The 21928-nt window shown below is 45.3% G+C and overlaps 1 protein-coding gene across 1 annotated transcript in view; it reads right to left on the reverse strand.

Moving 5' to 3' along the window:
* Positions 1-21928, reverse strand: part of wdr25 (WD repeat domain 25) — a 57140-nt gene that overhangs the window by 9779 nt on the left and 25433 nt on the right. Inside the window, exons 2-4 of the mRNA XM_055641154.1 lie at positions 7595-7742; positions 4776-4906; positions 3407-3577 (exon numbers count right to left, since the gene is read on the reverse strand). Of these exons, the coding sequence (XP_055497129.1) occupies positions 3407-3577; positions 4776-4906; positions 7595-7742 (450 nt within the window). The remainder of the gene's footprint in view (positions 1-3406; positions 3578-4775; positions 4907-7594; positions 7743-21928) is intronic.

A 21928-nucleotide genomic window follows, 5' to 3' on the forward strand; every position in this document is an offset into this window, starting at 1 on the left:
GTTATGATTCTATGACACTCTAACTTTATAATTTAAATGTTTTCAGCATGCAATCGGCAGCATACATCATTATAATGCAAAAGGACACAAAGTGCTGAAGTAATTCAGCAGTCAGGCAGCATCTCTGAAGAAAATGGATAAGTGACAGTTTGAGTCAGGACCCTTCTTCAGACTGATTGTAGGGGGGTGGGGGTGGGAAGGAAGCTGGTAAAGGGGAGAGGCAGGATTGTTTATACATCAGGTGGCGCAGTGTTAGAGTTGCTGCCTTACAGCGCTTGCAGTGCCGCAGACCCAGGGTTCGATGCCGACCACAGGTGCTGTCTGTACGGAGTTTGTACATTCTCCCCGTGACCCTGCATGCATTTTTTCTGAGATCTTCGGTTTCCTCCCACACTCAAAAGACGTACAGGTTTGTAGGTTAATTGGCTTGGTAAATGTAAAAAAATTGTCCCTAGTGTGTGTAGGATGGTGTTAATGTGCGGGGATCGCTGGCCGGCGCGGACCCGGTGGGCCGATGGGCCTGTTTCCACCCGGTATCTCTAAACTAAACTAAAATTGCTACCATGCCTACTCACACTGCCTCAGTCTCAATTGAATGGCACAGTTATGCATTTTAATATCTAGACGTTCACAGACCAAGTATTTAATTATTAGTTAATGTGCAAAATACGCAATGTATTGAAACTTACAGCCAAGAGTAAGAGGATGATGAGTTTTTCTTTTCACAGCAAGCTCCGAAAAACATCTACCAATGACTGGACAACTTACTCTCATTGAGATGTTATTTTTTGGTGACAAAACCCAGGCTACTTCTCTTCCTGCCAGTAAGAATCTGTGATCCCATGTAGTACCAGAGGAACATATTACTGAACCTCTGCACTTTAGTTTACAAAAGACTGAATAAAATGAGAAAAATGTTGCTATAACATAGAAAGCTGTTATTAGGCAATGAAAAAGGTCATTACACTTTCTGAACTCCAAGTATACATACAGTGTGATTGAACTGAACACAATTGACACTTTTCTCAATACTTAACTGAAAATATGCATCAGTCAAACTTAGGAAAGACACAGAGTGTTGGAATAACTCAGCAGGTCAGGCAGCATGCCTGAGAACATGGATAGGTGATGTTTCGGGTTAGGACCCTACTTCAGGATCAATATGTCCACTTATAATGGCTGGCACTGAGTCTGCGACTTAAGAAGGGTCCCGGCCCGAAACGTCACCTATCCATGTTCTCCACAGATGCTGCCTGACCCACTGAGTTACTCCAGCACTCTGTGAAACATCCCCTATCCATGTTCTCCACAGATGCTGCCTGACCCACTGAGTTACTCCAGCACTCTGTGAAACGTCACCTATCCATGTTCTCCACAGATGCTGCCTGACCCGCTGAGTTACTCTAGCACTCTGTGAAACGTCACCTATCCATGTTCTCCACAGATGCTGCCTGACCCGCTGAGTTACTCCAGCACTCTGTGAAATGTCATCTATCCATGTTCTCCACAGATGCTGCCTGACCCACTGAGTTACTCCAGCACTCTGTGAAATGTCACCTATCCATGTTCTCCACAGATGCTGCCTGACCCACTGAGTTACTCCAGCACTCTGTGAAACGTCACCTATCCATGTTCTCCACAGATGCTGCCTGACCCACTGAGTTACTCCAGCACTCTGTGAAACGTCACCTATCCATGATCTCCAGAGATAGAAACATAGAAACATAGAAATTAGGTGCAGGAGTAGGCCATTCGGCCCTTCGAGCCTGCACCGCCATTCAATATGATCATGGCTGATCATCCAACTCAGTATCCCGTACCTGCCTTCTCTCCATAGCCCCTGATCCCCTTAGCCACAAGGGCCACATCTAACTCCCTCTTAAATATAGCCAATGAAGTGGCCTCAACTACCCTCTGTGGCAGAGAGTTCCAGAGATTCACCACTCTCTGCGTGAAAAAAGTTCTTCTCATCTCGGTTTTAAAGGATTTCCCCTTTATCCTTAAGCTGTGACCCCTTGTCCTGGACTCCCCTAACATCGGGAACAATCTTCCTGCATCTAGCCTGTCCAACCCCTTAAGAATTTTGTAAGTTTCTATAAGATCCCCTCTCAATCTTCTAAATTCTAGAGAGTATAAACCAAGTCTATCCAGTCTTTCTTCATAAGACAGTCCTGACATCCCAGGAATCAGTCTGGTGAACCGTCTCTGCACTCCCTCTATGGCAATAATGTCCTTCCTCAGATTTGGAGACCAAAACTGTACGCAATACTCCAGGTGTGGTCTCACCAAGACCCTGTACAACTGCAGTAGAACCTCTCTGCTCCTATACTCAAATCCTTTTGCAATGAAAGCTAACATACCATTCGCTTTCTTTACTGCCTGCTGCACCTGCATGCCTACCTTCAATGACTGGTGTACCATGACACCCAGGTCTCGCTGCATCTCCCCCTTTCCCAATCAGCCACCATTTAGATAATAGTCTGCTTTCCTGTTTTTGCAACCAAAATGGATAACCTCACATTTATCCACATTATACTGCATCTGCCAAACATTTGCCCACTCACCCAGCCTATCCAAGTCACCCTGCAGTCTCCTAGCATCCTCGTCACAGCTAACACTGCCCCCCAGCTTAGTGTCATCCGCAAACTTGGAGATATTGCCTTCAATTCCCTCATCCAGATCATTAATATATATTGTAAATAGCTGGGGTCCCAGTACTGAGCCTTGGGGTACCCCACTAGTCACTGCCTGCCATTGTGAAAAGGACCCGTTTACTCCTACTCTTTGCTTCCTGTTTGCCAGCCAGTTCTCTACCCACATCAATACTGAACCCCCAATGCCTTGTGCTTTAAGTTTGTATACTAATTTTTTATGTGGGACCTTGTCGAAAGCCTTCTGGAAGTCCAGATACACCACATCCACTGGTTCTCCCCTATCCACGCTACTAGTTACATCCTCGATGCTGCCTGACCCACTGAGTTACTCCAGCACTCTGTTAAATGTCACCTATCCATGTTCTCCACAGATGCTGCCTGACCCACTGAGTTACTCCAGCACTCTGTGAAACATCACCTATCCATGTTCTCCACAGATGCTGCCTGACCCACTGAGTTACTCCAGCACTCTGTGAAATGTCACCTATCCATGTTCTCCACAGATGCTGCCTGACCCACTGAGTTACTCCAGCACTCTGTGAAATGTCACCTATCCATGTTCTCCACAGATGCTGGCATCCTACTTACATATGATTACATACTACATAGGATCAGCCATGATCATATTGAATGGCGGTGCAGGCTCGAAGGGCCGAATGGCCTACTCCTGCACCTATTGTCTATGTCTCTATGCTGCCTTTGCGTCTCTCCAGCATCTGCAATTCCTTTTTCCCTCTATCTGTCAAACTCACATGGAATATTTGATTGGATATTTTTGCAGAAGTCTGGAAATCCCAGGCGATGATCGTGCGGTCTGCTGAGTCTCTGCTGACAGCATCTGTACTGGTAAGAAACTCATTTCCTCCTGGAAGAAAGAGAACGTCGAGGGTTTGCTGTACCCCTGCACTGTATTCATTCACCACCTGGAATACAATAGAAATACTGTTTAGTTTTCTTTAGAGATACAGCACACAAACAGGCCCTTCGGCCCACCGAGACAGCACCGACCAGCGATCCCCGCACATTAACACTAGCGTACACACACCAGGGACAATTTACACTTATACCAAGCCAATTAACCTACAAACCTGTACGTCTTCAGAATGTAGGTCACACGGAGAACACACAAACTCCGGAGAGGACAGCACCCATAGTCGGGATCGAACCTGGGTCTCGTGAGCTGCCAGCACTGTAAGGCAGCAACTCTACCGCTGCGCCACTGTGACAAAGATGTCTTTTTCTATTTTCCCCAGACACAAGATAACTTTTGGTAAAATGCTCTCGCTTTGCATGGAATTACCACAATTTTTGAAAGATATGCTGTTATAATATGGATCACCTCACACTCAACTGAATCAAATGCCAATTTCCAAATGAAAAGCACTAGATGAGGAACTAGTCTATTAATTAACATTGGGACACAATAAACTGCAGGTGCTAGAATCTTGAGCAAAAAAACAAAAGTGCTGGAGGAACTCAACGGATCAGGCAGCATCTGTGGTCATGTCAAGTCACATTTATTTATATAGCACATTTAAAAAACAACTCTCGTTGGCAAAGTGCTTTACATTGTGGGAATGAACTGACAATGTTTCAGGTTGGGATCATTATTTTTTTTAATGAATTATCATTGCAAACTGAATTATATTCATCATGGCAGAAAGGCTGAAAAATACTAGCATACAACCCAGCGTTGAATGTTGACATTAACGTTGACACTCTCTAATTTTAAGTAACTTCCACCCTCACTCTCCTCTACCTCCCCCCTCCCACCTATTCGTTTAACCAGTTCCTCAGCTCTCCACATTATATCTCTCGAGTTCGCATCTTCCTTGGCCAACAAGGGGACCACCAGGGAACCACCCTGCCCGAGGTAATTTGTGGCCAGCCCTGTTTGCTCCTTTGTTACTATCTTTGGTATAAACCAGCATCTGCAGGCCTTTCTACATTCCGAAAAATGCTAGCTATGACTATTTTGGGTGATAAATAACTGTTATTGCATCTTGAAAAGTCTTAATGCCTTTCTTATTTACATTGCTGTTCTGATAAAAAATGAAATCCAGTGTAGCTGATTCAATATACTTCAGAGCAGAATATCTATGTGACACAGTATTACCGAACCTTGCAGCTCCTTGTGTCCCAGGCTTTCACTGTCGAGCTGAACCCTCCACACAAGAAGACATTTTCATTGGTAGGACTGACTGCCAAGCAGGTGATTTGAAAGTCATTATGAACAGTGATGATTTGTTTACCTGAGTTGACAAAAGAGAGATTTTAATTAAGTTACTTACAAATCTGTCTGATTTGACATTCCAGTTTTGCTGTTTTGAAACCGCAGATAATACAACTTCTCTATCAATGCCCCAGAGAGTCTACGAGTTTAGAGATACAGTGCGGATACAGATCCTTCGGCCTACTTAAAGGCTGGTAGTAAAGGTAGTCAAAAGTAATAAAGTTTCAGAGTTAATACGATTCCCAATGTTCTCTCCATTATGTCACCCTCACATTATTTGCAATTCAAAACATTTTAAATTGTAACTAAGAGGTTCCCAAGCAGTCCTTCCAAGTTAGACAGTACTTCTCATCTAACTCCATCTACTGCATCTGGTCTTTCCGGTGTGGGCTCCTGTACGTTGGCAAGGCCAAGTGTACACTCGGAAACCATCTTGTTGAACACTAGAACTCGGTCCACCAAGGCCTACGGGATCTCCCGGTTGCTAACCATTTTAATTCCGCTTCCCTTTCCCATACTACCTGAAACGTCACCCATTCCTTATCTCCAGAGATGCTGCCTGTCCTGCTGAGTTACTCCAGCTTTTTGTGTCTATCTTTGGTGTAAATCAGCAGCTGCAGTTCCTTCCTACCCAATGCAGGCCTTTCTGTCCTGAGCCTCCTCCATTGCCAGGGTGAGGCTGTAAACATGCTCCTAAACCTTACCCCCCTTAGTCTAGTTCAGTAAAACACTGAGTCAAGCACTGGAACAACTAAACTTTATTTTTGAACGAACAACCAATCCCCCTATACGACACCTAAACCACTGCGGGTTCGATCCTTGTCTCTGCCTGGCCAAGCCCTTCAGCCTCGTGCAAGCAGACACTACCAAAAGGTCACGCAGTCCCAAGCGCCTTTCCAGAAGATCGACACCGATCCAAATGGGAGCTATTTAGGTCAACAAACCCTGAGGGGCCGAACTACATTGGGGTGGTTCCCCTTACAAACCAATCACACATATCGATTACGTTAAAGTATTATTGACAGTCCCCCACCAACTTACAAAGAGCCCCAAGACAAGATTTCTACAGAAGCTTCTGGAAGTCAATTAATCAAATAACGCAACATTCTCCCGGGTAATGTAAACAATTTATCTACGCGCGCACACACACACACACATATATATATATATATACATGTGCATGTGCGTGTATGTATGTGTGTGCTTATATATATGTATAGATACACACACACATGCATATCGATAATCAACTGGACCCAGATCCAAAATTAATACTTAGGATAATCAGAACATACCACAAAGTTTACGATAAGCCAGAGACACTTTCTTGATTACAGTGGAAAAATTAATACTTAAATTTTGGAAGTTTGAAACTGTTTCTATTTGTGACTTCTGAGATTTATGATTTGCCTGGGTCTGACAGGTTTCATCAGCTTGGGTACTTTCTCAATGTTACTGTGAAGGGGCAGTTCCATTTCAGGGTCATATTCCCACGATTTCCTTCAGGCATGTGGATTATGACATGGACTGTCTTTTTAACAATGGCTAGCCGAGGAAAAGTGTTCTTGGTCATTTGCAGTTCAAGCAACTAATGTTGCCAGCTTTTAAATAAGGTATCAGGAATAAGAAAATATATATATTTTTTCTTTTTCCCCCCCAGTACATTTTGTTTTGTTTATCTCCACGTATTTGTGTGGATGTGTACGTATGTGAGTGTTGTTTGTCCCCGTTTGGTTCCGACCTGATTCGGGTGGGTTGAAGGTGGGTAAGGGTAAGGGCTTTGAGGGCCGCTTACATACTGTTGCACAATTATGCCTTGAGTGTCACTGTCTGTTATCATTGTATGTATGCAAATTGATGTGAAATTCAAATTAAAAGATTTCAAATAAAAAGAAAGAAAGAAAAAAAAGAAAAAAGAAAAAGAAAAGATAATGCTGGAAGCAGATAGCCTCTGTAGAGAGAGAATGACTTACTGTTATCAATGCCCTGCCATCAGAACAAAAAAAAACAAAGAAATGGTTAAAAAGACACAAGTGGAATATGAGGTACTGCCTGTTTGTGTCTAGCTGTCTTAAAATTGACCAAATTAAAGACACGATAAAATGGAGGCCCCGGCATTCTGTAAGATTTGCTTAACCTTTGTCTGTGGAAAATTACAGGCTGTGAATGGCGCCAGCCAGTCTGAGCCCTAGATTGATATGCAGGATGGGAAAAGATCCAGATGTCCTCCTAATTGATAAATATGTATGAGGACTTTGCAAAGAAACTTAAATGCATTGCTGCAAAGGAATTGTAAATAGTGTTAATAATGTTGCAAAGTGTTTTTACTGCGGTTTGAGGATTGGCTGAAGTGTGAAGCCTTGTTTATATATATATATATATATATATATATATATGTATGTATGTATGTATATATATATATATATATATATATATATATATGTGTGTGTAGATATATACACATACATACATACATATACACACACACACACTGACATTTTTCTTGTTTATTATATTATTTACAGTACTATTTTTATATATTCTGTTGTGCTGCTGCAAGTAAGAATGTCATTGTTCTGTCTGGGACATGAGACAGTAAAACACTCTCGACTTACACTTACTGTAATCATTTGTTTAATTGCAGCCACATCTAAAATTAACACAAAAATAGCTGAAAATTAGAAAAAGACCAGTGACATTGCTGCACCTGTTTCAATGTCCGTGAGATGGAGCATAGAATCAAAGCCTCCACTGAGAATGTGCCTTCCACAAGAAGACCACTGAGCATCTCGAACTGCCCCAGAGTGGCACAAGTAACTCTTCAAGCACCTGCCTGTTTCAACAGCGTCCCATACCTGTATCAATGACAAACAAGATGATTAGAAACGGCATTTAAGATTAGCATCTCAATTCAGGCAGCTTCAAACACAATGGCATAATAATCTTCATGGAGAATCTATATCATATATGAAGATAAATCTAATCGATGTAAATCTGATGAAGTAATTGCAATTATAGCTCCAGATTGTCTGAAAAAAAAAAACTCCTTTACTTGATGCAATAGAGTTGATGCCTTACAGCGCCAGAGACCTGGGTTTGATTTTGTGTCCCAGCATGGGTTCTCTCTGAGTGCCCCGGTTTCCTCCAACACTCCAAAGACAAACAGGTTTGTAGGTTGATTTGGCTTTGGTTTAAAAACAACTTGTAAATTGTTCCTGGTGTGTAGAATAGTGCAGCGTACGGGGTCACGGGTCGGCACAGACGGTGGGCCTGTTTCTGCACTGTATCTCTAAATCTAAACTACTATCGTAATACGCTTGGGCAGCTTACAGCACACTGGTATATATATTTCTCTAACTTCAAGTGTAACGCCAGCATTCCCTCTCTCTCTATCCCTCCCCCACCCAAGTCGCACCAGCTTCTTGTTTTCACCCAACAACAGCTAACAATGGCCTGTAATTCCTTTATCATTGTTACCTTTTTGCATATCTTTCTTTAATTGTCCTTTATCTCTCTACATCATCGTCTATATCTCTCGTTTCCCTTATCCCTGACCAGTCTGAAGAAGGGTCTCGACCCGAAATGTCACCCGCTCTTTCTCTCCAGAGATGCTGCCTATCCCGCTGAATTACTCCAGCTTTCTGTGTCTATATAAAGTAATACTGTATCTTTACTGTTTTCAAAGATAGTATTGCTGTGTTTGGGTATGGAGAGAGTAGAGCAGGGAACTGATGGTTAATGAGCAGGAAGTGTTGTTTCCAATTTGTACTGATTAAGGACTGCTGATGAGGAAGTCAAGGATCCAGTTGCATTGGGACCAGCAGAGGCTCACTTCCCCGAGTCTGCTTATAAGTTTTGAGGGAATGGTGTGGTTGAAGATATAGTCGATGTACAACAGTCTGACATAGGTGTTCCTGTTACTCAAGTGATCCAGTGCAGAGTGGAAAACCAGCAAGATGGTATCCCCTGTCAATCTGTTGTGGTGTAGGGAATTGGAGTGGGTCCGGGTCCTTAATGAAGCAAGAGTTGATAATACATCACAACCAAACACTCAAAACACTTCATCACAACGGATGTAAGTGCCATCGATGCGTGTGCCAGCCACAGAGGCATAGTTACACAAAGGCATAATATTCAATGCGAGAGTCAGATTCTGATTATTCTGTGTATGGAATGAAATCATAGCCAAGGCAGAGAATAAGAAAAATATCAGTTTGAAGAATGTTTCAGGTTGGAAGGGCCACGGCTCATCAAATAGATCCTTCTCTCACCACCAGTTAGATGCATGTCTGCGGAGGGCGCTCAGCATCGCCAAGGACTGCTCTCACCCCAACCATGGACTGTTTACCCTCCTACCATCCGGGAGGCGCTACAGGTCTCTCCGTTGCCGAACCAGCAGGTTGAGGAACAGCTTCTTTCCGGCGGCTGTCACTCTACTCAACTACGTACCTAAGTGACTGCCAATCACCACCCCCCCCCCCCCGGACACTTATTATTATTTATTCAAATCGTTTGCTATGTCGCTCTTCCAGGGAGATGCTAAATGCATTTCGTTGTCTCTGTACTGTACACTGACAATGACAATTAAAATTGAATCTGAATCTGAATCTGAATCTGAATGCATCTACAGAATCTATCAAATACCGTTCTTTCACTTCAAAGCCATTCTCAACCAACTGGCACAGCTGAGCATATGGATGAACATCATTTTCTGTTCAATGAAGAGCTAAGTTTCAATAATACAGCAATAATACAGATGTTTGCCTTGAATAAATTGTAAAATAGAAAACCTCTTTAGATTTGCCTTTAAATATTATGTAGGAAGGAAATGCAGATGCTGGTTTACACCGAAGATAGACACAAAATGCTGGAGTAACGGAGTTCTCTATGTTTATGAGATAGATTGTTCCTCTCAGAAATGTAAATTTGCCTTTTAATTAATGATCACATCAAATCAGAGTTTGAGTCAATCTGTCATAGAATCATAAAGGGATATAGCATTTGACCCAAGTTGTCCATCCTGACCAAGTTGGCATTCTGGGCCAGTGCCATTTACCTGCATTTGGCTTACATTCCTCTAAAACCTTCCAATCCAAATATCTGTCCAAATGTCTTTTGAAAATCGCAATTGTATCTGCATCTATAGCTTCCTCTGGCAGCTCGTTCCAGATACGGACTACCCTCAGAGTGAAGAAATTGTCCCCGAGGACCTTCTTAAATCTCTCGTCACTCACCCTCAGCCTGTGCCCTCTAGTTTTAAAATCCTCTACCCTGGGATAAAGATTGTGCACATTCACTTTATCCGTGCCCGTCATGATTTTATGCGCTTCAATAAGGCCACTCCTCAGCCTCCTGTGCTCAAAGAAAAACATTCCAGCCTATCCCTGTAACTCAAGCTCCAAGCCTAGGTAACATTCTGGCGAAGCTGATTTGCCCTCTCTGCACAGTTCACCACGTGTGGTCTCGCCAATGATTTGTACAGCGGTATCATGATGTTCCATTTTTGTACTCAGTACCCTTCCCAATGAAAGCAAGCATGCCTTCTTCACCACCTTGCCCACCTGACACATCACATTCAGGCCATTTTCACCATGCACATGTACTCTCAGATCTCTCTCTTCTCCAACACTCTGCGGGGCTCGACCATTTACTGTGCAAGGTCCTGCCCTGGTCAGATACACCAAAGTGCAACACACGCTTGTCAGAGTTGTAGATTGGTCACTTTACTTATTAACCAATGTGATGCTTTGTTATCATAAGCTCCGCCAACTACGACAGGGCTCAAAATTAGTGGTTGCCCGGGTGCCACTGACCACCCAAAGTGCCGCCGGGCAACCTAAACACCGAGTCATTTTGCCCGGCTTGGCACACAGATACTGGTTGATACGGAAGATAGACACAAATAACTGGAGTAACTCAGCGGGTCAGGCAGCATCTCTGGAGAAAAGGAACGTGATGTTTTTTGTCAGCGATGGCTGTAATGCGTGGGAAAGATACTAGGTGTGTGATGACGGAGGGTCGGAGCGAATGACGGGCACCGAACAGCAGCAGCCGCGACAGCGGCTCCACTGCCTCGTCCTCCAACACCCCGCCCGCCCTGTTAGCGGCCGCTGCCTGCCACTCCGCCAACGGCGCTTTCAAAACAAACCCTCCCGCACGCCGAGGCTGGGAGGAGGGAGGGAGGGAGTAAGGGGGAGCCCCCCTTCCGGCGTCTGAAGCGTCTGCACCACTCGTCCCCACACCTTCATGTTGGTTGGCGGAGGAGGGGAGGCGGAGGCGAGGAGGTCCCAACTGCCCCCCCCTTTGGCGGTGGCACTTGGCGATAGACAGGCAGGGGCGGCAGGGGGGACACGTCCCCCCGTTTTGAGAGGTCCCCATCAGAGAGCCCCCCCCCCCACGCCCGGGGGTGGCCAGAGACGTCGGGAGTCAGACGGGCGCGGTGCCCCCAGGCCCATAGCCAGCGCAGAGAAGCAGCGCTGAACCCAGTTCAACTCTGCCTCTCCGCCAGGTTATCCCTGCCTGGACTTACAGGAAATATGTCATCAGTCCAGGCATGACCAGGCGAGACAGGCAGAGTTGAGCTGCATTTAGCGCTGGATTGAGCCTCCGAAGCCGCACGCGCGGGTGTGTGTGTGTGTGTGCGTGCGCGCGTGTGCGTGCGTGCGTGTGTGTGTGCGTGCATGCGTGTGTGTGTGCGTGCACGCGCGGCCGCCAAGATATTCTGTCCACCGGTCCCCTCCATATTTTAATAGCAATTTCCGTGCCTGCAGCGATGATGCCGGTGTTGTCCAAGGAGCGCTGACCTTCCTTCCTCTCCACCTCGCCCTCCCCTCCTCTCTCTCTCTCTCTTGTACGCCCCCCCCCCACCCCTTCATCCTGCACTGCTCCCCCATCCATCCTGCACTGCTCCCCCCCATTCAACATCACTGTCATCCCCCGTGCTCTCCCCTCACAATTTGACCTACTCCAACCAACATGCACTAACTCCCCTGCCTCAATCCATCCATTCTGCACCGATTGCCTTCTCAAACCCCCCAGGTTTTACTTCTACAGTCAGTCATATACATCATAGATTTGGTCAGGAGATATTTCAGTTGAAATTTTAAGGTTAATTCTGAAGTGGGAGTGATGGAAGCAGCGTTTATCAACAATTTGTTTTAATTTGTTGCTTACAAACTAGGTTATTTCATTGATGTTCGCAACACATACAACTGATCTACATGTCCGTTAATGTGGCGTCTTGACACCTTTAAACATATTACCAAAAGAACATTTGCTGCATTTATGTCCTTTGGCCATCTCTTGTCAGTTAGTGTTTAAGAAGGAACTGCAGATGCTGGAAAATCGAAGGTACACAAAACACAGTCTGAAGGGTTTCAGCCCGAAACGTTGCCTATTTCCTTCGCTCCATAGATGCTGCTGCACCCGCTGAGTTTCTCCAGCATTTTTGTGTACCTTGTCAGTTAGTGTAATGTTTAACCTGTCAGATGGGTATAGTCAGTTTTAACAGCTATTATCATAAAATACCTTTAGAAAATTCCTTGCAACCTGTATATTTTGTTGTGGATAAATTATGTGGGAAGCGAGAGTGTTTCTGTACCAATAGCAATAACGACCCATGCTATGGCCATGTCATGGTAATTTTCAGTCCTTCACAGAAAACATGCTTGCATCAATCTGTAGTGTGCATGGTTAAGCATATATGGTCCAGGATTTATTGACACAAGTTGATCATACGCTGAATAATCCATCCACATTTTTGTTTGGAAGTGGAAAGAAATAATAGAAATTGCATTAATTGCAATGTGTAAAAAGAGTTGAGATACTATATTATAATTTTGCTGCATGTCATTGTGGGATATATCATGTCTTGATTGGTGAATGTGTTTAGTTTGTGACTTTATTGGAAGCAGAAATAATACGTGAATGCTTCATTGAGCATAATTCCGACTGGTAACTACGCACTTCGTCTGAGCACATTATCACACGCGTCATGCAAGCCAACCTAAACAGCTGCCAAGGTTGCCCAGCTGGCAACAGGGAAAAAAAGTTAAGCGAGTCCTGCTACCACACTATTCATATCATCGCAACCCATCAATGCTGCTATACAGTTGAAGCAACATGCTGTAGTGTATTACATGAGTTACTCAATAAATACAGTTGTATCAGATTAGTGGGTATGTCTGATCTACTCAACAAGAGTTAAATTCCATTTGCCGTTCTTTGGCCCACCTTCCCAACTAACCTAGATCCTGTTGTAAACGTAGATATCTGATGTGTAATAACTTGAATGAAATTACTACCGATATCATCCAATTTCTGCTGGATATTACAACTCTTGGCTTGTACTCCAGTAACAAATTTATATATAACCTGGATTTTTTTGACCTGGAGAAAGAGTGTGAAAATTAGATGCTTACATGATCACCTTTTAATAATTCCTTCAGCCTAAGATTAATGGTGAAATGCCTGTGACAATCTATACCAGCAAGTGAAGAATGAATGGAATATGCTTCATGGTATTGCGAACATCGTACACATTCTAAAATAACCTGGCAAATGTAAAGTACAGAACATGAACTGGCTCTAGAACTACAGACAGAATGACATTTTCATTGTGGCCACTCGCAGAAGCCCATCCTCACCAGCTCAGTTCATTGAGTTTTTAATTTAGTTTAGTTTAGAGATAGAGTGGGTAAACAGGCCCTTCGGCCCACCGTGTCCGCACCGACCAGAGATCCATGCACACTAACACTATCCTACACACACTGGGGACAATTTTTACATTTACACCAAGCCAATTAACCTACAAACCTGTACGTCTTTGGAGTGTGGGAGGAAACCAAAGTTCTCGGAGAACTCTAAGAAAACCCATGCAGGTCATAGGGAGAACGTACAAACTCAATATAGACAAGCACCCATAGTCAGGATCGAACCCGGGGCTCAGGCGCTGAGAGCGCTGTAACGTAGCAACTCGACTGATTTTCTCTGATGATATGACTGTATCATTAATTACACATTACCAATCTAAATTCATTGCAAAGCCATACACAAATTTAACAAACGAAAAATCTTTGAGATAAAATGATCATTCTGAGCTGAGCTACTGTGTGCTTTTCACTTCTGGTGACGATTTCACTTGATGTGAAGGGTACTTGATGGTAGCAAAAACCAATTGTCATATTGTAGGTTCAGTTTACACAAGAGCAGTTTTTGATTGGCACAACCATATAACAATGACAGCACGGAAACAGGCCATCTCGGCCCTACAAGTCCGTGCCGAACAACTTTTTTCCCTTAGTCCCACCTGCCTGCACTCATACCATAACCCTCCATTCCCTTCTCATCCATATGCCTATCCAATTTATTTTTAAATGATACCAACGAACCTGCCACCACCACTTCCACTGGAAGCTCATTCCACACTGCTACCACTCTCTGAGTAAAGAAGTCCCCCCTCATGTTACCCCTAAACTTCTGTCCCTTAATTCTGAAGTCATGTCCTCTTGTTTGAATCTTCCCTATTCTCAAACACAAGAGGGCACTGAGGGCACTGAATTGGTACTGAACATCAATCAGTTCAAAAGGACCTCAACTGATTGCAAATATCTGCGCTCACTTTGTTGATTTGCTTATTTAAAATCAAAGACTTCGACAGTCACTGGTTACTTGGGGTTTTCTGAGAGGGTACAGATCGAGAGAAGCTCGAGATTCTGAAGCTGCTGGACTACATTCTGAGTTTTGTACAATAATAACAAACAGCAGTCATAGGCTCACAGCACTGCAATGATGGCAAACTGTGAACCTTGCTTGCTTAACTAAATTTATCTGAACCTTATTTTGTTGTTGCCGATAATTGTGCACTAAGCTAATTTAAAAATTACAGAGCAATGAACAAATGTGACAAGTCAACAATTCATAATGGAAAGCCATATCATTGACTGATTTACCAGCTGTTCATATATTCAACACAGTGATATTTTGTACCAATTACATAGTTACGTAGTCCAAAGATAACAATGGTTGTTTTTATGCAATTTTAATCAAACTGTATTGCAGTACTACATGTTGTAAAACACGTCAGAGAATCACACAGACCCTTTATGCCCCTGTCCCACTTAGGAAACCTGAACGGAAACCTCTGGAGACTTTGCACCCCACCCAAGGTTTCCGTGTGGTTCCCGGAGGTTCCCGGAGGTTTGTGTCAGTCTCCCTACCTGCTTCCACTACCTGCAACCTCCGGCAACCACCTGCAACCTCCGGGAACCGCACGGAAACCTTGGGTGGGGCGCAAAGTCTCCAGAGGTTTCCGTTCAGGTTTCTTAAGTGGGACAGGGGCATTACTTCACCAAGTCCTTGCCACCACAAGTTTATTCCAATCCCATTTAGCAGCACCTGGTCTGTAACCTTCTGTGCCTTGTCTCGATATGTCTTAAAGAAGCAAATGGCCCTGCCTCCAGCCTCCAGCCCCATCTCTGCTGTGAGTTACAGATTCAAACCACCCCAATCTTCTCAGACCAGTCTTATTGGTGATGTCCACAAGTTTAAAAAAAATTTGAATGCTGTGATTTCCTGCACTTTGTAGAAATAATTTATTCGGCATTAAGCGCAGAATACTTAGTGGTGGGTTTGTGAAATTAACTACCAGAAGTAGTTAAGTCAGATACATTAACATTTAAAAGCCGTTTGGACAGGTACATGGAAAGGTTTAGAGGGATATGGGCCAACTAGGACTAGCTAAGATGGGCATCTTGGTCAGCATGGAAGTGCTGGGCTGAAGGGCCAGTTTCTGTGCTGAATGCCTCTATGACTATTATATTATTTACTTTACAGGCACCATTTTCAATTTAACAATAGGTCACCTTTGCAACACTGAAGGAAATACATAACTAACTAGCTGTGAGATGAGGTACCCAACAAAATGACGTACAGAAGGAATGATGAAGAGCATTATAAACACTGATGTTCTTACAGAGACAATAAAAGTCCTATTCCCTGGGCAATCTTATTAACCAATCTTATTGGCAGGAATTAAGGGTTTTTGTCATTTAAAATGTAAACAATTTCAGTCTCCAACAGTACCCAAGATAGACACAAAAAGCTGGAGTAACTCAGCGGGCCAGGCAGCAGCATCTCTGGAGAGAAGGAATAGGTGATGTTTCGGGTTGAGACCTCTTCTTCAGACAGTGTCCACACGTCTGACTTATATCACACACAGTATAAAGCAATCGAGTTTACTAGAAGACTGAGCATTTTAGAGATTGTGGTTTCCATTTGCATTTCTGCTAAAACAAAAGTCAAAGTCAAAGTCAATTTTATTCGCCACATGCACCCGAAGGTGCAGTGAAATGAATTTGCCAGCAGCGATACACTTAAAAAGAACACACAATAAGCAACAGAATTGAATACAAACATCCACCACAGCATTCCTCACTGTGGTGGAAGGCAACAAATTTCAGTCAGTCTTCCTCCTTTGTTGATCCGTGGTTGAGGCCATGAACCCTCCGTAGACGCCGCTACAGATGTACAGGCCCTCTCGTCGGGATGATCAACCTCCTACGCCTGGACGGTCAAACACACTCCGCCCGAATCAGCGCTTTCCTACTGGAGACCGCGGCTTCAGGATGTTATAGGCCGCAGGCCGGCGGTCGGAACTCTTCTCCGGCGATCCCCCGCAGACCACAGCCCCATGATGCCAAAGTCACCAGGCCAGCAATCGGTGCATTCCTCTCCGGCGACCCCGGCAAGGGTTCGGCCTCTCCGTGATGGAAAAGTCCACACTGCGCCCACTGCTGAGCTCTTGGGCCCCGACTCCGGGAAAGGCCGCTCCAATCCATGGTGTTAGGCCGCGAGGGAGCAACATGGTAAACGTCTCCTCTCCGTGGAGGAGGCAACTGAAAGCGGTACCCCCTTTCCCCCCACCACAACCCCCCACACAAGACACACCAAGAGACACCCAAATTACCATTTAGACACAAAAAGTCAAAATAACAAACACACTGCTGGCAGGGCAGCCGATTCGCAGTGCCCCCACCGACCAAACTAATATGTTTTTTGTTGTATTTGTGCTGCTGTACTGAACAAACCCGTAGTTGCATGTTACAGAATAACATACTTAAATAAAAATAAAGCGTACATGGATGACCCAAACAAATATCGAGCATACTCATCACCAACCATCAAACGCTTTCCATGGTCCCCAAGACACCAAATCCAAAAACCATACATCATTATCAATGGGTAGAGCCGCTGCCTCTCAGGCCAGAGACCCGGGTTCAATCCCGACCTCGGATGCTGCCTGTGTGGAGTTTGCACATTCTGAGTGTGATTGCGTGCGTTTCCGCCGGGCCATCGGGTTTCCTCACACATCCCAAGGACATGTGACTTTGCAGGTTAATTAGCCTCTGTAAATTGCCCCCAGTATGTAGGGAGTGGGTGAGCAACTGGGATAACATAGTTTGGATTGAACTAGAACTAGTGCACGGGTTATCGATGGTCAACATGTATTCTGTAGGCCAAAGGACCTGTTTCCATGCTGCATCTCTAAACACTAAACATTATCAAATATTGTACTCTTCGATTTGTTAAGACGCTACAGGACTAGCAACTGGACTAGCATGCTAACTTGAGAATGTTGCTGAAGGCACCTCTTGCAAATGGCTTCATCCATTATGTTATAATTTGTGGATTTATGACCTTAATATTGACATGCTTCATTTCAGTTGATAATAAGATAAATGTTGCCCTTGTAGATTATACAAGCCATCATTTTGCATGCGTTTATCGTGCCTAGATATTACATATTAACAAAATTATACAAAATCAAAACAGTGCAAATAATAAGGCATAATTGTACCTTGAAATGACACAGTTTTCTTGTTTACCCTTAATTTCTTGCAGGGTCTTCCCCACTCACACTCACAGGGGACCCGTCACTAGTCACACTCACAGGGACCCCCCCCTTACATTTGCTCACACTCACAGGGTCCCCCTCACTGCTCACACTCACAGGAAACCCCCCACCCTTGCTCAGTCACAGGGATCCCCCTCACTGCTCACACTCATGGGGACCCCCCCCCCCTTACCTTTGCTCACACTCACAAGGGACCCCCTAACTGCTCACACACAAAACCCCTCACCTTTGCCCACTCACAGGGACCCCCTCACTGCTCACACTCACAGGAAATCGGCAGATCCGCAGTGAAGTCGCATGCCTGAAGACAGAAAACTATTGCTCATAAAATATTGCTCTATTTTACCCAAGATATCGTAAATATAATTCAATTTCTAACTCTACTTGTTTCCATTTTGCATTTGAATACAGCTCGTTGAAACATCGCCATTAAAAGGCTGATAAAATTGTACAGTGCTGTTGATACCATCTTCATTAAATGATGCTCAAATAAAATGAATGCAGGACAGAGCACGACAGATAATGGAAACTTTTTTTACATCTCCGACCCCGTGTAGTTTAGTGGTAGAAGACGCCAATTTTTATCTAAAATCACTAGCAGTTGAATTTTTTTTTTAAACAAGGGATGAATCTTCTGGATATAAGAGAATTATAGTTAATAATTTAATCTCTGAACTGTTAATGCGACACCTCAATTGATAGCCCAGTCCCCTAGATACTATTTTATAAACCTAACCAAAACGCCATAACATCCGCAGATTAATCAAGAAGCAGGATGCTACACAAACACATACTTGGTTGCAGATCTCATCGATTTTTGTCGCATCATGACAAAGAAGGGGAAGATAACCAGCCTGTGATTACCAGCACCATTCTCATTTGCCGAGTGAATCAGTATCCTTGCATGTTTAATGCCAGCTGAAAAAAACACCATTACAGGTAGAAACAAAGAACTGTGGATGCTGGTGATCGAAAAAGGATGCAAAATGCTGGAGTAACTCAGCGAGTCAGGCAGCATCCCTGGAGAACATTCTACCAATGTCCACCATCTGCCAATCAAACCTCCCTCATCTGCATCCCAGGAATGAGTAGGTTAACCTAAGTCGACCGTTTCTCGGCACTGGGCTTGTACTCGCTGCAGTTTAGAAGAATGAGGGGGGGGTGTACATTGAAATGTACAGGGGAAGATAACCAGCCTGTGATTACTGACTCACCCCCCTGCAGAAACTATACAACAGGAGGTGCAACTCCAGAGCAAACAAAATCATGAGAGACCTCTTCCACACCTGCCACGGACTGTTCCAGCTGCTACGGTCAGGCAAACGCCTCCGTTGCCATGCAGTGAGAACGGAGAGGTTGAGAAGGAGTTTCTTCCCAGAGGCAATTCGGACTGTAAACGCCTTTCTCACCAGGGACTAACTGTACAGAACGTTTTTTCCTTCTATTATTTATTATGAATAAGAATAAGTGTGTTATGATTGTGTTTATAATTTGTTTGGTTGTTTTGTTGTTTGTCTTTTGCACAAAAGTCCGCGAGCATTGCCACTTTCATTTCACTGCACATCTCGTATATGTATGTGACAAATAAACTTGACTTGACTTGACTTGAACAGTGAAAGGCTTGGATAGAGTGGATGTTTCCACTAGTGGGAGAGTCTTGGACTAGAGGTCATAGCCTCAGAATTAAAGGACGTTCATTTAGGAAGGAGATGAGGAGGAATTTCTTTTGTCAGAGGGTGGTGAATCTGTGGAATTCTTTGCCACTGAAGTCTGTGGTGGCCAAGTCATTGGATATTTTTAAGGCAGAGATAGACAGATTCTTGATCAGGGGTTATGGGGAGAAGGCAGATCAGTGGATGATGACCGTGAGGGGGGGGGGGGAGATGGGGAAGACAATGATCCAGCGTAGGGGGGGCGCCATGAGGAACGGTGGGAGAACAAAGGGGGACCCAGTGTTGAGGTGAGGGGGGGGGGGGGGGGTCACCCTAGTTTAGAATCCTCTGCCATGGGGATAAGTCTGCCTTTGTTCGTTTGTTTGTTCATTTGTTCCGGTGAAGGCGCTGAGCACACGGCGACCAGACAACATCGCTTGTCTTTTTCTTTTTGCTTTCACTTTTAATTTCAAGTTTTATTGAATCTTATCGTAGGCAGAAGAATGGGATGAGGAGGGCGATAGATCAGCCACGATTGAATGGTGGAGTAGACTTGATGGGTTGAATGGCCTAATTCTGTTCATATCACTTATGACCTTATCCACCTATCACTTGCCAAGCAATGTCCTGCCCCTACCTCTTCCAGTTCCCCCCACCCCAAACAGTCAAACTGAAGAAGGGTCCTGACCTGAAATGTTGCCCTTTCATTCCCTCCACAGATGCTGCCTGACCCACTGCGTTATTCCAATATTCTGCATTATTCCAAGTTTCCTGCATCTGCAGTTCCGTAAGTCCGCCTCGCTGAATATGTCTTCCCATAGTCCACCTTCCTCTGGGTTCATGTTTCTCCCCAGATCTGGGTTGGAATATAGTCTGAAATGATGCTTAAAATCTTCCTCAGAAAGAGGACAACTGAATAATGACAAACATATACTACTTTCAAAGTTCAAACATTTTTTATTTTCTTACTAGACTAAGTGGGACCCGTTGGGTCCCTGTCACAAGGGAGGCCTGCTCCCCCAACGCAACCCATTTCCCAATGCAATATTCCACCACTCACCCGTTCCCCCAATGCAACCCGTCCCCCAACGCAATATTGCACCACTCACGCATAGCCCCCAACTGCGCAGACACGGCTCATTTTCCCTCATCCCCCAGCACCCCCTCCCCCTCCTCTTCTTTCTTCTCCTCCTCCCCCAATCCCTCCCTCACCTCTCCCTCCCCTTTCCCCTACCCTCAGTCACTCCCTCCATAAACCCTCTCCTCACTCCCTATCCCCTACTCCTCACCTCCCTTATCCCCCCCTCTATTCCTCTTGACCTCCCCAGTGCCCTCCTCTCCCTCTATTCCCCACTCCCACCCTGCTCCCCCTCTATTCCCCTTCCTCCCCCACTCTCCTCACCTCCCCCACTTTCCCCCTCTCCCTCCCTACCCCTTCCTCCCCCACAATCCCCCCCCCCCCTCCCTCCTCACCTCCTCAGGATCTTTCCCCTCCTCCTCCCTCCCCCCTATCCCTTCCGCACCTCTCCCTCCCTCTACTTTCCCCTACCCTCAGTCACTCCCTCCATCCATAAAGCAGCATCTGCAGTTCCTTCCTCCACAGGTCATTCATTGTTACCTGTGGTTTAGATCCCGTTGACTTGACGATTGGAGCAGTTTGCATCGTGTGTGTGTGTTTGTGTTACTCAAACTCCGCGCAAACTGCTCGGCCACCCTGCAACCTGACTCTTCCTCCCTCTGCCCACTCCGTCTCAACCGCCACTCGGCCCGTCCCCATCCTGTCCGACCGCAGCTGGGGGTGGGGGGGTGTGGGGGGGGGGGGTGTGGTGGAGTTCCTGTTTGGGGGACAGGGGGGATGTGTGAGGAAGGGGAGGGGGGTGTTACCTGTGTGTGTGTGGGGGCAGTTGGGTTGTGGGAGTAGGGGAGGGGGGTATGTGGGAGGGTGGTGTGTGGGCAACGGCTTCGGCTCCGACTGCACTCACCGGCTGCTGGTCCTGGTTCCGGACTCACTCATCGGCTCCAAGACCCGGCCTGTCCCACTCAGTGGCTCCCAGTCCCAGCTGCACTCATCGGCACCCGGCTCGTCGTGGTGGTCACCCCCCCCCCCCCCCCTGCCAGCGAACATAGCAGCCCCCGCCCGCGAGCACAGCAGCCCCCTCTGGGTAAAACAGCAGCCCACAAACACCGGGGAGGTGTGTTCCCGGTCCTGGTCCCACTCCATTCAGAGGCTACCGGTTTTAACTTGCTCTCTGCCCGCACACAGCTCACGGACTCAGCCCCGCCTCCAGGGCTTTATTCTCCGCGGGTGCCGGAAGGGGCGTTACCTTCATGGTGACTGACAGGCGAGAAGACCAATCTGCTGATCTCACGATTTTTTAAACATTCATAACTTTTTTATTATTTCACCGATCAGAAAAAACCTCGGGGCGCTTGGAGGAGAGGAGGGTGGTGACTAAGATGGTGAAAGAAATTATTG

The sequence above is a fragment of the Leucoraja erinacea genome, chromosome 9 (assembly GCF_028641065.1).
Source record: "Leucoraja erinacea ecotype New England chromosome 9, Leri_hhj_1, whole genome shotgun sequence".
Classification (NCBI taxonomy): domain Eukaryota; kingdom Metazoa; phylum Chordata; class Chondrichthyes; order Rajiformes; family Rajidae; genus Leucoraja; species Leucoraja erinaceus.